Source organism: Mauremys reevesii, linkage group 5 (genome assembly GCF_016161935.1).
Source record: "Mauremys reevesii isolate NIE-2019 linkage group 5, ASM1616193v1, whole genome shotgun sequence".
Classification (NCBI taxonomy): domain Eukaryota; kingdom Metazoa; phylum Chordata; order Testudines; family Geoemydidae; genus Mauremys; species Mauremys reevesii.
The window spans coordinates 10397898-10413634 of record NC_052627.1 but is presented as its reverse complement, the minus strand read 5'-3'; the positions used below and the strand labels follow the sequence as shown (position 1 = coordinate 10413634).

The following is a 15737-nucleotide window of genomic DNA, read 5'->3' as shown; positions in this document are numbered from 1 at the left end:
GTGTTTGTTTACACGGCATAATAAACCTGACTGTGTGACCTGCACCTGCAGACTCAGTGTTTCCAAGCCTGCACCTGAGTGTCCATACTGCACAGGAAACCCAAGCCTCACACCTGTGCTGGCACATCCATACTACACTACGCAAACCCAGTCACAACTTCAGCTTCTGTAGGTGAATACCATCATAACCTGGGTTCCTCGTGCCCTCACCAGCTATGGCCACTCTATGGCTTGGATCATAGTGCATTATGGGAGAACTTGTCTGTCTATCCCGCAGAAATTGAGCAGAAGTGTTTTGATGGTTTTCGCATGCGAACATATCCAGCTGAGCCATTTTGTGTCTGCACGCTCCCAGCAGCTGGAGCCATCAACATAGATCTCGACCTTGTGAAAGAACTTCTCCACCTCATGCTGTCAGTCCTATTTAGGGACACAGGCGGGGCACCTATGACTTTGCGTTAGGCAACACACTGCAGAACCAGTTGCAGTTGTTATATGCCGGGTGTCTTACAATACTTGCTTTTATAGTGGGGAATCATGTAAGGAAGTTCATTTCTTCTCTATCTTTCTGCAGACTTTTACTGTAACACCCTGATTATTCATTTGTAGTACAGAAGTGCACAGAGTCCCTGGTCAGGTGACGGGGTAAGAGAAGATCATACAATCCAAATGAAGACAAATGCAACAAGCTAATAAAATGAACAAGCACAGGGTGCAGGGAAGGAAGGGTTGAGCAGGGTACACTGCTGCTTCCCCTGCACTCCATCCCGTCTCCAGCCAGCCAGGAAGGCATGGTTACAAAGGCTGGATACAAGCAAAATTTGCAGGTTTTAGTTTTTTTCCCCAAAGCTACACAAAAGGGGCATGTCTGATGCCCAGGCCCCTGCTGGCCACCTGCCTAATCTTTACCACTTGGCAATTTACCATATGCAGCTTGGTAGAAGTGGGGGTCTTGAAAAAGGAAGCTACTCTACAGCTTAGTTCAGGGAGAGGCTTCATGCATAAGTGGTGGCTTGGAAGAAAGCATGAATTTGCTTGTGGGAGAGGCTGATAAATGGATTATGAAGGAAGACATCACTGGCGGTGGTAAAGGTTGACATGACAAGATACTTTCAGAAACAAGTATTGTAACAGAGTAATTTATACATGCAGTCAAATTTCACCTGTAGAGCTAAACCAACATAAGCAATAACTGCAATGCTGTTCTATCTGCATAACACCTGAGTTCACATAGCTCCATACACATGTTGAATGGAGGTAGCTACAATATCCTTGGTGCTACTAAAAATGCTAATAAACTTTATACATACATTTTCAGAACTTGTGTGTCTGAATTTTGTGATCACATAAGCAGAAGCGTTCAGTTTGAGGAGTTCTTCCTGCACCTCTTGATAGTAACAGTGTAACAAAATCAGAACCCATTGAAGTCTATCTTCAAAATTCAGTCAGATTAATAATTCTGCTGATGCAGAAAGTTACTGAATTGGAAGCATGCAGAAAAACAGAATTCCTCAATATGTTTATGTACAACACCTAAAATCTATGGCACATGAGAAGTAACTCATCATCATCATTTTCTGTTACTAACGTGGCTTGAAGGAATGAGGGTAAGACTTCCGAACATCTTTGGACTTGCATGTGGTTTTCAAACTGAAGACTTTACCTTATCTTGGCCATGTCCACCAGTATTTTATTTGTTGCCAACACAGCCGGAGGAATATCCTTCTCACTGGCTAGCTTCTGTCTGGCTGCCAGCAGCTTGCCATATAGAACAGTCTGTAAAGAACAAAGCCAAAGTATGAATACATGTAAGGCATTACTTTAAAGAACACTTTAAGTCAAGCACTTAGATGTGATTATAGTATGGGAGGAAAACTTCTACATGAGAAAGCAAACTACAGCCCAAAAACAAAACCGATAAGCAGTCAGAATCTAAACCATACCCACACATAATGTTTAATTATCATCAAGGACTCCAGTTCTAGGCACCTTCCTAAAGTTTAGTTTAACAGCTGCAAAATCCAGTTTAACAGCAGTTTCTCTGGTTGACACTTTGGAGGGACAAGCAATGGTCTCTAGGACTCTGTTAGACGTACACAAGCACAACGTAAATGCATTTCTTACACAAGCAGATGCCCTTTCTGTTTAATAGACTTACGTGCAGTTCCTTCTCTCTGGATGAAACAGCAGGTTCTGGGGACTTCAGTTTGATTGGTGACTGCACCAGGTCACTATTAAATTTAAAAAATAAAATAAAATGTTATATTCATATTCCTGTTAGATCAATGTATCAATTCACTTTGCACCAGCTCTGCTCTGCTGAGATTGGTAGGTTTGGGAGTCCTAGTGTATATGAGCCAGCCAGACCTGTGGTCTCAGCCAGTCTAGTCGCTATTTGCATTAAAACACATCTGCACAGACACAGAGTCCACACTGGGAGTTATCTTGGTATAACTACAGCAATATAATTATACCACTATAGCTATGCTGCTAAATTTCTCCATTTACGCTATGTCTACACTGCGCACCTTACCACAGCGCGGCTGGGCCACTACAGCCATGCCGTTGTGAGGTGCGCAGAAACACATGATTCTCGCATTTTATATTATCCTGACCCATCCAAAAGTATCACATTTCCAAGTTACCAAAAAATAGAAACTAAGCAAAAACCAAGTGACCAGCAGAGCAACCTGGAATAAATAAAAGTTATTTATAGCCTGGTTTTTAATTAATGTTTGTTATGTTTATTTCCCTTGCATTTGGATTTAAAATATCAACAAATGAAAATGCGTCTTAATTTTAGACCCCCTAACACACCCCTAAAATCAAACCCAAAACAGGCTTAATTAACTGTGCATTTAAAAAGGTTCATGGACTTGTATTGTGCAGAAAACAAGGCTTGTTACATTTTTTGTATGATATAAATGTTCAGTTCAGGTAATCAGCAACAGAAGTATTTTATAGTCACTTTTTTAAAATTAATGTGGGATGCTTTAAAGAGCCATTTAACACACTGTAAACCTACCTACTTCAGTGCATAACCTAACTTACAGTTTGTGACATTTCAGCATGTCATGTGAGGCAAAATTAAAAGTGTTTACCTAATTTACCTATCAAAATTATTTGCATTCGTAATGCTGTTTTGCCAGACTTTCAGACGGACAGATTATACCATGTTTCTTAAAGGTTAAATGAAGTCTGGCTCCCGTACAGCACTTATTTTCACACTAATGATTTGAGACATTGAAACGATATGATAAGTTTACACCACAAACAGACTTACTTTCTTCTCTGACAGTTGCTCTACTGATACCACTTTCACAACACAGGAAAGAACAAATAAGTAGAGAAAAAGATATGAGTAGAAATAATTTAGTCCATTGTACCTTTCATTTGAGACACCGCCTCTTGCAGAAATTTTACTTGCTCCTTGATAAGAAAACATTTCCTGCAAATATGTCTGTTTTCAAAATAAAAAAAAAATACCAAGTCAGAAAATCAAAGACGGTATCCACATTTTTCCCAATACAAATATTAACAGTAAAATATTCATTTAGATTTGTATACAAATTTGTTTAAAAGATATTCAGTGAAGAAAGGGATCGATTTTTTTCAAAACACACTACAGTCTGTTGCATAACGAAAAATTCTGTCCCTCTAGTACATTATTACAAAGATACACCAGACATGAGTAAAAAGTAGTTGTGTGTTACAGTATATTGATTCTCATTAGAAAACAGATTTAAAATTTGTAACCTTAGTCACTATATAAGAGTAAATTGTAATAAAACAACAATTTTTAAAGACTGCCAATTGGAGATGGATGGCAGGAGAGAGATCACTTGATCATTACCTGTTAGGTTCACTCCCTTTGCGGCACCTGGCATGGCCACTGTCAGTAGACAGGATACTGGGCTAGATTGACCTTTGGTCTGACCTAGTATGGCCGTTTTTATGTTCTTAATTTACAGAATCAATGAACAAACTTTATATAAACAAGTCACTATGGTAAAACATATTCATGTTGAAAAAAACTGAGAAAATCTAAGAAATTTAGAATTAAGGTTCCCTCTCAGCCCCTTGCACTAATGCACGCATTGGAGTTTCACCCCATTTTCTGAAACCCCTTAGAAACTGTAGTGGCAGTCTTTACATTTAGTTTACATTTAATCCCAGATAAATAACTTAATCCAGAGTTATGGCTGAGATTGCACTATAAACAGTGTTACTGCTGTTTCTCATTCCCTCATTCCATGTCATCTGTAAACATTTAGATTACAAAATCCCGAGGAAGGGATTGTGATTTTCAATGTCTTTTGTGAAGTAGGTAGTGCATATTTGGGTGTTAATACTACACTTCACCTTCACACATTAATGTGTTCAGTGTACCAATTATTTTGTTCACCACACAACTATCATACAAATGATTTGTAAATCCTATATTCTGTGCTGCTTTACTGTGCATCTTAAGCTTTCAAATATGTGGAGAAGACTTTATAGCTAGATATACTGATCTGTTAGCTCACTTGCCCGTCAGTAAAAAGAATAATGAAGTGGATGATGAGTAATATTTTTCTCAAATACAGACCTGTTTCTCCGGTGTCAGCTTTATTGACCTTGTATCTGGTGAATGTGGTCCTGCAACCGAAGTTATCTGTCTATTGCTGTAAGAAAATGAATTCAAATGTATTCAAAACATATATAAAAAAATCACTTTTTCATGAAGGCTGACATTTCAAAATACATCTTGGGAGAGGATGGTTTCAGAATACAAAGAGCAAAGAAAGGTTACTGGAGTTCTTTGCAATTTGTGGCCCACCAAAGATTTTTTGCTAGCTGCATCCATTGGTCCGCACCTGCGCCCTTCTCCTCCTCATGCTCCAAACAGAGGCATAGATGGTGGCATGGGCTGAACACCTCTCCAGTTACCTTTCTACTGCAAATAGCCCTTGCAGAAGGCTCCGCAGCAGAGGGGAAGGAGGGTATGTAGTGGAATAGGGACCACACATCTTGAAGAACCTGTTACTATATGAGGTAAGTTACCTCTCTTTCATCAAGTGATGGTCCCTATGTGCATTCCACTCTGGGTGACTCACAAGCAGGATTCACTGAGAACAGTGCGAGGAACCCTGCTGTATCATCGACTGGAGAACTACTCTGCTGAAGGAGGCATCAGCTGTAGAAGCTTGCACCGGGGGTAATGAGCAGAACCCCAACTTCCAGCTCTACATATTTCCAGGAGAGGAACATCTTTAAGTGAAACTACCGATGTAGCCTGGGTCCTGGTTGAGTGGGCCCTCACACCTTGTGAGGGAGAGGTAGCCATTAACTCACAACACAGCAGGATGCAGCCCAAAAGTCTCTGAGGAGAGATTGTTTCACCTTCACATGCTTTGTGAAGGATACAACCTTGGTAAAGTTTAAAGGATTTAGTCTTTCGCAGGTAGAATGCCAAGGCCCAATGAATGTCCACAGAGTGAAGTTTCCTATCCTCACTGGTGGCATGCAGGTTTGGGAAGATGACCAGTAAGTGAATGGTCTGATTTAGATGGAATTCCAAGACTACTCCGGGGGTGAATTTTGGGTGTAATCTCAGGGAAACACTATGGAAAATCGTGTATGGTGGATCGGCCATAAGGGCCGCCACTTCACCTACTCTTCTAGCTGAGGTGATGGCAACCAGAAAGGCAACCTTCATTGATAGGTGGACTAAGGAACATGAAGCTAAGGTCACCTCCTTAGATGACACAAAGTACGATTTTTCTGCTGTTTCTGGAGCACGAGCACAAGTGGCCAGACTGTCTTGACTGGTTGTAAGGGCCTGTCTACACCAGTGGTCTCCAAACTTTTTTGATCGCGCACCCCTATCAGTAAAATTTTTTTGAGGGCACGCACCCCCTGCCGCGCTGGCTCTACCATTTTTGCCAAAGCAAGCAAACAAACAAAAACAAAAAAAAAGGTGCTCCTCCTGCCGCGCACCCCCAAGGATTCTCTTGCGCACCCCACTTTGGAAACCACTGGTCTACACTACAGGTTATGTCGGTATAACTTATGTCACTCAGGGGAGTGAATAAGCCACCCCCGAGCGACATAAGTTACACCGAACTAAGTCCCAGTGTGGACAGCGCTAGGTGGGTGGGAGAGCTTCTTCCACCAACATAGCGACCACCTCTCAAGGAGGTGGTTTTATTATGCTGATGAGACATCTCTCTCCCGTCGGCATAGAGCGTCTTCACCAGACACGCTACAACAGTGCAGCTCCACTACAGCACTTCTACTGTAGACTAACCCTTGGATGGCGTCGTTAATGGGAAGTGCCGCCTAACGGGGGACCAGCTCTCTGGAGAACATCCAATCGTTTATGAGGGGTGTCCTGCACTTCCTCCAGAAGGAAGCATGTGCGTGACCCTCCTCAGAAGATTTTGAAATTGCTTGTAGTCATCAGGGGGTGCCGGTGAAGCCAATGCAACTCCTTGGCTGGCGATGAAGATGACAATCCTGTTGAAGCTGGTGGTTCCACATGTTATGGTTCCTCCTCTTCCTCCATTAGTTCTTGAGGAGGTTCATGATGTTCTCTGCATGGAGAGGGCTGTCTGGACTCCCAGTGGGATCACAGAGATTTGAGATGTCACATATATGGATCCCATAGCCCCAGTAAGGCCAGTGTGACAGGTAATATGGAAACTGAGATAGTTCCCAAGGAAGAGGGAACCATTGATACCATTGATTCTGAGGAGTGTAGTCCCTCTTATGCAAGCAAGACTGTGCCCAAGAGACACGCACTCCCCCCCACCCCCTCCCAAAAAACAAACAAAACTTTACTGCAGAAACCTCCTCCTTGGCGCAGGCAGTCTCCTGTAGCAGGATTCACATATTTATTCCCCCAAGATAAAAGTGACACGTGCATAATATATATGAATGTAGTTACCTTTGGGTGTGAGGTTTCCTTAGATATAGTTCTTCACTGGGCTGTAGCAGAAGGGTCCGACACAACTCACTCCTATTTTTACAGAGCCAGTCTCTACCCTGTGGGATACAGACCACGTCACTCAACTTTATATTCCCAAAAGAAACCTCTGACAGGAAGGTTTTACAACACGATTACCTTCTTAGTAAGCTCACACAGAGTTGCAAATCTGCTTTGACCAGAAACTTCTTTAAGGAAACCTTCAGTGATGAGCTGTCGGCCCAAAGCCCTCCACCAATTCTCTGGCCAGTCCTTTCCGCTACCAAAGAGAGCGTGAGTTCGGTACTTGTCTGGGAGACGCTGGGAATTCTGAAATCATTCAAACATTTTGGTCAGACTCCTCAATCCCTAGAAAAACTACTCCATCATAACTGGTGAAGCACAGAAATAGTCATCCAGTCCTGTACGAATATAAGTCATCATTACTACAATGAGGAACTGAAAGCTGAAGAAGACTGAAAATGCCAGAACTATGGGAGAACCCCTCCAAACATGAGACTATGTTTGGCAGAGTCATTTAATACCCATTAAAAATGGCTGAATTTGAAACTGTTGAATCTGAATCCTTCCCTTTATTTGTTGTTAGAGCAAGGGCCACGCCAATGTACCTCACTGCTGTCACCTGGAGTGGTGACAGGGTACTTTCCTCTGTGCCTATTCATTCCACTTCGGGGCCTTCTGCCAAGACTGCCTAAGGACTGTGGCCACAATTTGCTTGTCTTATAGGATCCAGGGCCACCACTCCCGCTAGCATCTCCTGAACCCAGTACAGAGAAGATCCCCAATTCTGAAAGCACAAGGACTCAGGTTGTGTCCCTCTTCCCTCCTCCTCTTGGGTGAACTGCAGAGAAGAGCCAGTCAGAGACTCCAGCTGGTAGGGCAGAAGCAGCCAAAACAGGGACTGCTGCACTAGCGGGGACAGAGTAAAATGAGTCCCAGCAGGGGCCACCCTTCTCCCAGCACCATTCTGGACACAGAACGGTGCAGGGGAGATGCTACATGCACATGCTGGGAGCACTAGACCCACTGGCAGTGGCCTCAACAAGCCAGCAGCCAAACTGGGGATGGGGGAGGCAGGGTTTGTAGGCAGAGCAGCAGAGGAGAGGTTTAAGGAGGGTTTCAAGGTGGATAATGAGGTAGCTCTTCCCAAGCATGATGGGCGGCATGGGAGGAAGCATAAAGGCGCTGGTTTGAAAACTTAACAAGTGGATGATGGAAGCTGACATCATGGCCCAACTGGAAGCTGTTGTCAACATCCTGATAGTGAATATGAGATAATAGGTATGAGGCAATAGGGTGCGAAGGGCCGTGAAAGTGAAGCCAAGTAGCTTATGTTCAATGCGATAGAGAAGGGAGAGCCAGTGGAGGGATTCAAAGAGAGAAGTGACTTGGTCAAAGTGATGGGCTAGGAAAACGATCCATACAGCAGCATTCTCAATGTATCAAGACAGCATTTGTCAAGGCCCGAGAAAAAGATGCTGCAGTAATCAAGATGTGAGATGATGGGAACTTGGCTGAGAGTTTAGCTGTGCGCATGGTCAGGAAAGGCCATATCTTAGACATGTTATGCAGAAACAATAGGCAAGATTTAGGTATATCCCAGATGTAAAGATCTAGAATGATCTGAATTGAAGATGGAACCCAGGTTACAGGTCTGAGTGACAGGCAGGATGCTGGTGTTTTCCACAGTGATTGAGAAAGGAGGTGACATTTCCTGGTATAGGCTAGGGTCTCCTACTCCTTCTTAGCTCCTGTTCCTTCCTGCTATCATCTGTATCTGGGATGAGTGCAGGCTAAGAGCAGACCTAGTGGTCTGTGATGGTAAGACGATGGTGCACCAAGTCTCTAGGGAGTAGCGTCATTCCACTCTGCAGGAGACTGAGTCAAGGGCTAGTTGCGTGGAGGGCAGAATTGACAAAGGGGAGTATCACAGACTAAGGACTCTCTGTGTGACATGTGCCTTGCTGAGACACTGGACAAACAAGCAAAGACACTGAAGCACACGGCCAGGCTCAGGCCCCCCCTGCCCCCCGCCCTCCCCCCGCCTCCCCCCCTTCCCCCTTCCCCATCCCCCCCCCCTCCCCTCCCCCCCCCCCCCGCCCCTCCCTGCCCCCCCCCCTCCCTCCCCGCATCCAGGCCATGCCCCCTCCAGCCGGGCGGGTGGGGGCAGGGGGGGGGTGAGTGGTGGCCTGGGCCTGGCAGGCGAGCTGGGGGGCGCAGGCGGGGAGGAGGGTGTAGGGGGGGAGGGGGGGCTGGGTGGCCTGGCTGGCCCCCCACTGGGGCAGGGGGGAGGGGCCCAGGGCTGCTGGCTGCACTGGCTGCTGGGGGGAGTGCACATGGCCATGGTGCTGCTGGGGCGGCGGCCGTGCCGTGCCGGGGGGCCCCGAGCCGGGCCCTGCTGCAGCGCCAGCGCGCGCGCAGTCCCTGGCTGGCTGTGTCTGCTGGCTGGTGGCTGCCCGCTGGGCTGGTGGCCCGCAGCCCGGGCATCGGCAGCCCAGTCCCGTTCCCTCGGGAGGCGGACCCGGGGCCGGGGCGGGGGGCTGGGGCCTGCCTGCCCCGGGGCGCCCCGCGGGATGCCCAGCCCAGCTGGCCAGCCAGGCTGGCGCTGATGGCGCGGCGCGTATGCGCCGCTTGTGCGCGCTGGGTCGGGCCGGGCCAGGCTCGGGGTCGGCGCGCGGCGCGCCCTGGCCGCGCCAGCCGGGCTTCCTCCGCCCCAGCGCAGGGGCAGCAGCAGCTGCTGCTGCTGCCTCCTGCTGCCAGAGTGGGGTCCTGCTCCCCCGCCCCCCCCCGCCCCCCTACTCTCTCCAGATACGCGCCTGGAGCCCTGCGCCTGAGGCCAGGCTCACCCACTCACCACCTCCCCCCCCCCCCCCCCCTCCCCCTCCTCCTCCCTCCGCCTGGAGGAGGGAGGAGGGGAGGGGGGGATTTTTTTTTTTTTTTTCTTTTTCCCCATCCCCCCTCTGCCCCCCGCGTCCGATATTTTGACTGGGGTGTCTGGTCACCCTACATGTGCCAGTTCCTGCACTAGAGACAGAAAAGGAGAAAGGCACCTCCTCCGGTATATGTCTGCTCCACGGTCATTCATGCCTTTGACATCCAAACGGAACTACTTCAACGAGCCTACTTGCATCTTGACTACCTTCAGCCATGGCAGACTGCATGTACATACCTGCTTATTTAGTGATCCCTGCCATATGCAGCTGATCTCACCTGCGCTCTGCAAACTGTACTGTCCACCTACCTATTTGCTTCTGGGTACAATGCAAGGTGCTGACTTTTATCTACAAAAGCCCTCTAGGGTATGTGTTTCAGATACCTCACAGACTCTCTCCCCCAATGCAACATCTTCAGACAAAAGCGACAAAGAGTCCTGTGGCACTTTATAGGCTAACAGAAGTATTGGAGCATCTTCAGACAGTTCAGACATTTGTGCTGTCCCCAGATTTGAATGCTGAGACACTGGAAGCAGAACAGTCTCAGTGGAGACAGAGTAGTTCTTCTGAGGGTTGACCTTTGGTCTATTGGTTGTTTCAGTTTTCAAATGGTTATATATGTGCCCAGAAGGAAAACCGGGAGCATATTTATAAAAGTTAAGCAAACAAAAAAAATTCTGTAAATGCATAGATACATAAAATCACAGGACTATCAAACATGAGACACATTCCTGATTTCCCTATCAGAGAGAGAGACTGTATTCCAGGAGCAGCTTGCTCCATTAAGCACTCTGTCAAAAACTCAGAACTCACCTGTCCTAATCTGAGATTAGCCACAAAACAGATGAAAGCGGCCTTGCTTAAAGGCACACGTGCCGACTGAAGAGTGGAGTTCCAGTGGAACTCAAACACCAGACAGCAGAAGTCACAGAATCAGAGAAACTTAGGACCGAAAAGGACCTTGAACAATTTCTGGGGAAAAGGGACACTTAATAAATTGTGAATTGGGTAACTGCACGGAGCACCACATTTATGTGACGCTGCTGAGATCACTAAAACGTGTATTTTATACTTCTTTTTGCCAGTCTTTCATATCGTCACACTGAGATACCTTCATTCAATTCTTTTTTCTTGCTGATTCTTGCTAGTTCTTTATCTCTTATATTTGATACAATTCATATGTATAAAATATACTGGAAATCTGGCTGTTGATCTGCAGATTCAAAATTTGTTTGCAAAATTGGAATGAAGCATGGACATTTATGTTCCTGATTTTGTTTTTGTAATGCCTTCATTTAAACTTTTTCATTTATGGATTTTTGAAGTTTAAAAAGAATGGTATTTTATTTACAGGTACTATACCATATAAATTATTCTCTAAAATATATATTGTAAGGATATGTAATGTGCAATACTTACTTTCAAGAAGTGCTCACTGAAGACAATACTTACATTTAAAATACATAAAAATTTGTAATACAATGAATTTTTCAACTAAAGTTTTACAAGATACTGCCATATAAATAGGTCTAACAGTATTTCACTGTAATTAGCTGAAACGACTAACATCTTAGATATTATTAAATATTAGAATTATGACTAAAAGGTATTCACATGAGTGGCCACAAAGATTTTGGAGCCTAGAGTATCTCACAATAAAAAAGTACCCACATTATTTCAGTTTATTAATGTGGTCATGTTCTAATTTTGCGTATTTTTCTAGCAGCGGTGGTATAAAATTTCAGTCAATGCAACTTCTTAATTTGAAGCTTCCCAGGAGGTCTTGTTCAGTACCATATGCTGACTCGGTTTTCAAATAATAGGTGAAATCTGATCTCTCTTGTGACCCACCTGAAGTCTGTCTAGGAGCCCACCTGTACCTATTTGTTATGAAAAGACACTGCTAGGTTGAATAAAATCCAAGACAACACAATTCTTCATGAACTTCACAAACTTTTTAAAGTATTTAGATATCTTATAAGGATGGGTTATTTCCTAGGATTTTCTAGGATATTTAGCCTTATTACACAACTTTCAAAATCTTACAAACACCTTTTACAAAAAATAGAAACATTATAGACAGCAGTTGAGCTGAGGTTTACAGCTGGAGATAATTTTCATTACCATTTACATTGCCATTTGGGGTAGCCTGCAACTTTCACATTATAAAGCCTTCTAATGTTAAAAAACAAACAAACAAACAAAAACCCCAGAGGCATATAAACTTTGATCCGGATATTTTATTAAACAAATCAATGCCAAGTTTTTAACATGAGTTATTCCTAATAAAGGGAAAAATTTAATCAAGTATTTCCCTACTATTAACAAGTAATTTTCTTCCAAGCTAAAAACACACTCTTTTTCAAAATATCAGAGGGGTAGCCGTGTTAGTCTGGATCTGTAAAAGCAGCAAAGAATCCTGTGGCACCTTATAGACTAACAGACGTTTTGGAGCATGAGCTTTCGTGGGTGAATACCCACTTCGTCGGATGCAAGCATCGAAAGCTCATGCTCCAAAACGTCTGTTAGTCTATAAGGTGCCACAGGATTCTTTGCTGCTTTTTCAAAATGTTTGTTTTGTGACGGTCTTCATATTTCATTCTTCAGTGATTATCTTCCCCATAATGTTTAAAAAGCCTTTACATGTAAAGATCTGTATAAATCATTCAATGCGCTTTGCTTCAACCCCACCCATCAGATTAAGTCAGCAAGACAAAAGTGCTCATTAACACAAGCATAATCTTCAGCTCTACTCAATCATCAGTCAACAGGCTAATTTAGAGAACAGAAAGATGTATTCTCCCTTCACTGTAAACAAACAGCCCCTTTTAGTGATAATGGAAGTTACACACCTGCATGGAGAGAGGAATATCTCCTCTCATTAGAAAAGTATTTCAGTTGCTATAAACAATACAAGAGATTAAATTGCAGGTAAAATGTTCACAGGTAGCGGAAAAGTTTTGATAACCCCTCCAGTATTAGAGGTTACTTCCACTTGTTCAAAAGCTGACTATAAACAACCCAGAAAGAGATAATCTAGAGGTTTAGAGGCAGCTCAATACACTGCTAAGTACAGGATCTTAGTTTGGATCCAAGCTCTTAGGCCAGGAAGAGCTGGGAATGTTGAATGTTTAACCTTTAGAAAAAGGAGCCTAAAATTGTGAACTCTTCTGGGCAGAGACCATCAACTCATTCTTTGTACACAGTAAGGGCCATGGTCTATAGACACTGCTGCAATACAAATAACCCATCATAATAATAAAGAGCAGCTCCAGGGCTAACACACCAGTGCTACTGAATTAGTCTGTTCAGCCTCTCTCTAGAGGAAGGCGCACTACACTGTAAGACTGGCCTTTGCTGGGGTTGGGGAGAGAGGTACTATAAAGTGAAATGTGTGTACTGTTTCTGGGAGCAGGAAGGGGGGTGTTATCCCAGGAATGCTCTCCCTCCACCCCGAAAATACACAAGGAATTTTAATCACACTTACAGAGCCTCGGAGAAACAAAACCGGAACTCTAGTTCCAAACTTCTCATCTAAGGCCTTCACTGCAGACATCAGCTGGTACGCTTGCTGACCGAAGTCCTGCAAACTCTCTTCTGTGTCACTGTTAATGGTGCAGCAATAGGTTCTAACATGCACAAGAAAACAAAGAGTAACTGCCAAGTGCTAAACACTCAGAAATAAGGGGCGTTATTGATTAAAATATAGTTAAAAATATAAAGCGTATGCTTGAATTACAGCTTTTACATTTAATTATGCAATTAAATATACCTTTAAATGCAAAAATCTAGTGTTCAAGATACAAAAGTCAAAATTCCATGAGGTAAAACTGTGTTGGCAACACTAACTTATGCCTGAAGACCTGTAGTAGAGTTAGCACTCTGTGAACAACTCTTAACCCTTTGAACATCTTGAGTATTCTCATAGACTCTAGGATTGGAAAGGACCTCGAGGGTCATTGAGTCCAGTCCCCTGCCCTCATGGCAGGACCAAATACTGTCTAGACCATCCCTGATAGACATTTATCTAACCTACTCTTAAATATCTCCAGAGATGGAGATTCCACAACCTCCCTAGGCAGTTTATTCCAGTGTTTAACCAGCCTGACAGTTAGGAACTTTTTCCTAATGTCCAACCTAAACTTCCCCTGCTGCAGTTTAAGCCCATTGCTTCTTGTTCTATCCTTAAAGGCTAAAGTGAACAAGTTTTCTCCCTCCTCCTGATGACACCCTTTTAGATACCTGAAAACTGCTATCATGTCCCCTCTCAGTCTTCTCTTTTCCAAACTAAACAAACCCAATTCTTTCAGCCTTCCTTCGTAGGTCATGTTCTCAAGACCTTTAATCATTCTTGTTGCACTTCTCTGGACCCTCTCCAATTTCTCCACATCTTTCTTGAAATGCGGTGCCCAGAACTGGACACAATACTCCAGTTGAGGCCTAACGAGCGCAGAGTAGAGCGGAAGAATGATGTCTCGTGTCTTGCTCACAACACACCTGTTAATGCATCCCACAATCACGTTTGCTTTTTTTGCAACAGCATCACACTGTTGACTCATATTCTAGTATGTTACCCAACAGCTTTCAAGTTGCTTTTACACTACTTTTTGCATTTAACTACCATGGGGTTAGAGATGTCCTGAGATACAAGTTTTATGTGGATTGTAGCCACAGTTCTCTTCAGGTACATGGGGGGAAAAACACCAGAAAAAATTAAAAGCAGGTCATTTGGTGGGAGTGGGGAGGGCTCTCTCCCCCAAACAACCCCAAAATTAACACAATCTTAAGCAAAGACCTTTTACTGGCATTGAAATTTTAAAGCCAACGTGACTTTGCATGTAGGGCACAATGAAAAATCATCTCTAAAATAAAATTCTGCTCTAATCATAACTACAGTGCAGCTGAGGGATTATCCCATAATTTGGGAACAGACAGGAAGCATAGCTGAACTGATTACTTTCTTCTGAGAGCAGCATAGTACATCTAGATCAGTGGTTTTCAAACTTTTTTTCTGGCGACCCAGTTGAAGAAAATTGTTGATGCCTGCGACCCAACGGAGCTGGGGATGAGATGTTTGGGGTATGGGGGTGAGGGCTGCGGGGTGGGGGTGGGAATGAGGGGTGTAGAGTGTGGGAGGGGGCTCTGGGCTGGGGCAGGGGATTGGGGTGCATGAGGGGGTCAGGGCTCTGGGCTGGGGCAGGGGATTGGGGTGCATGAGGGGGTCAGGGCTCTGGGCTGGGGCCAGGGATGAGGGACTTGGGGTGCAGGAAGGGGCTCCAGATTGGGGGGGACTCAGGGCTGAGGCAGGAGATTGGGGCGCAGGGTTGGGGTGCAGGCTTATCTCAGGTGGCTCCCAGTCAGCGGCACAGCGGGGGTGCTAAGGCAGGCTTCCTGTCTGTTCTGGCACCGCGGACTGCTCTGTGCCCTGGAAGTGGCCAGCAGCAGGTCTGGCTCCTAGGCAGAGGCGCGCAAGCAGCTCCACATGGCTCTCGCCTGCAGGCACTGCCCCTCACAGCTCTCACTGGCCGGTTCCCAGCCAATGGGAGTGCGGAGCCGGTGCTCAGGACAAGGGCAGCGTGCAGAGCCCTGTGGCCCCCCGCCTAGGAGCCGGACCTGTTGCTGGCTACTTCTGGGGCACAGAGCGATGTCAGAACCAGTAGGGACTAGCCTGCCTTTTAACAGCCCAGTCGGCGGTGCTGACCAGAGCCTTCGTGACCCAGTGCCTTACATTCTGCGACTCAGTACTGGGTCGCGACCCGCAGTTTGAAAACCACTGATCTACATGCCTTATACCAGAATTCTTACACTTCCAGGGAATACAGAGAGACAATCTACTA

General features: G+C 45.0%; 1 protein-coding gene across 7 annotated transcripts in view; it reads right to left on the bottom strand.

The window, feature by feature from the left end:
• The window catches only part of WRN (WRN RecQ like helicase), a 167770-nt gene that overhangs the window by 23382 nt on the left and 128651 nt on the right, over positions 1-15737 (bottom strand). For all 7 annotated transcript variants that reach the window (XM_039540800.1, XM_039540798.1, XM_039540796.1 and 4 more), the window contains 7 exons: positions 13388-13529; positions 7106-7276; positions 6929-7026; positions 4589-4664; positions 3387-3460; positions 2159-2231; positions 1664-1776 (listed from right to left, as the gene is read on the bottom strand). In XM_039540800.1, the coding sequence (XP_039396734.1) occupies positions 1664-1776; positions 2159-2231; positions 3387-3460; positions 4589-4664; positions 6929-7026; positions 7106-7276; positions 13388-13529 (747 nt within the window). The remainder of the gene's footprint in view (positions 1-1663; positions 1777-2158; positions 2232-3386; positions 3461-4588; positions 4665-6928; positions 7027-7105; positions 7277-13387; positions 13530-15737) is intronic.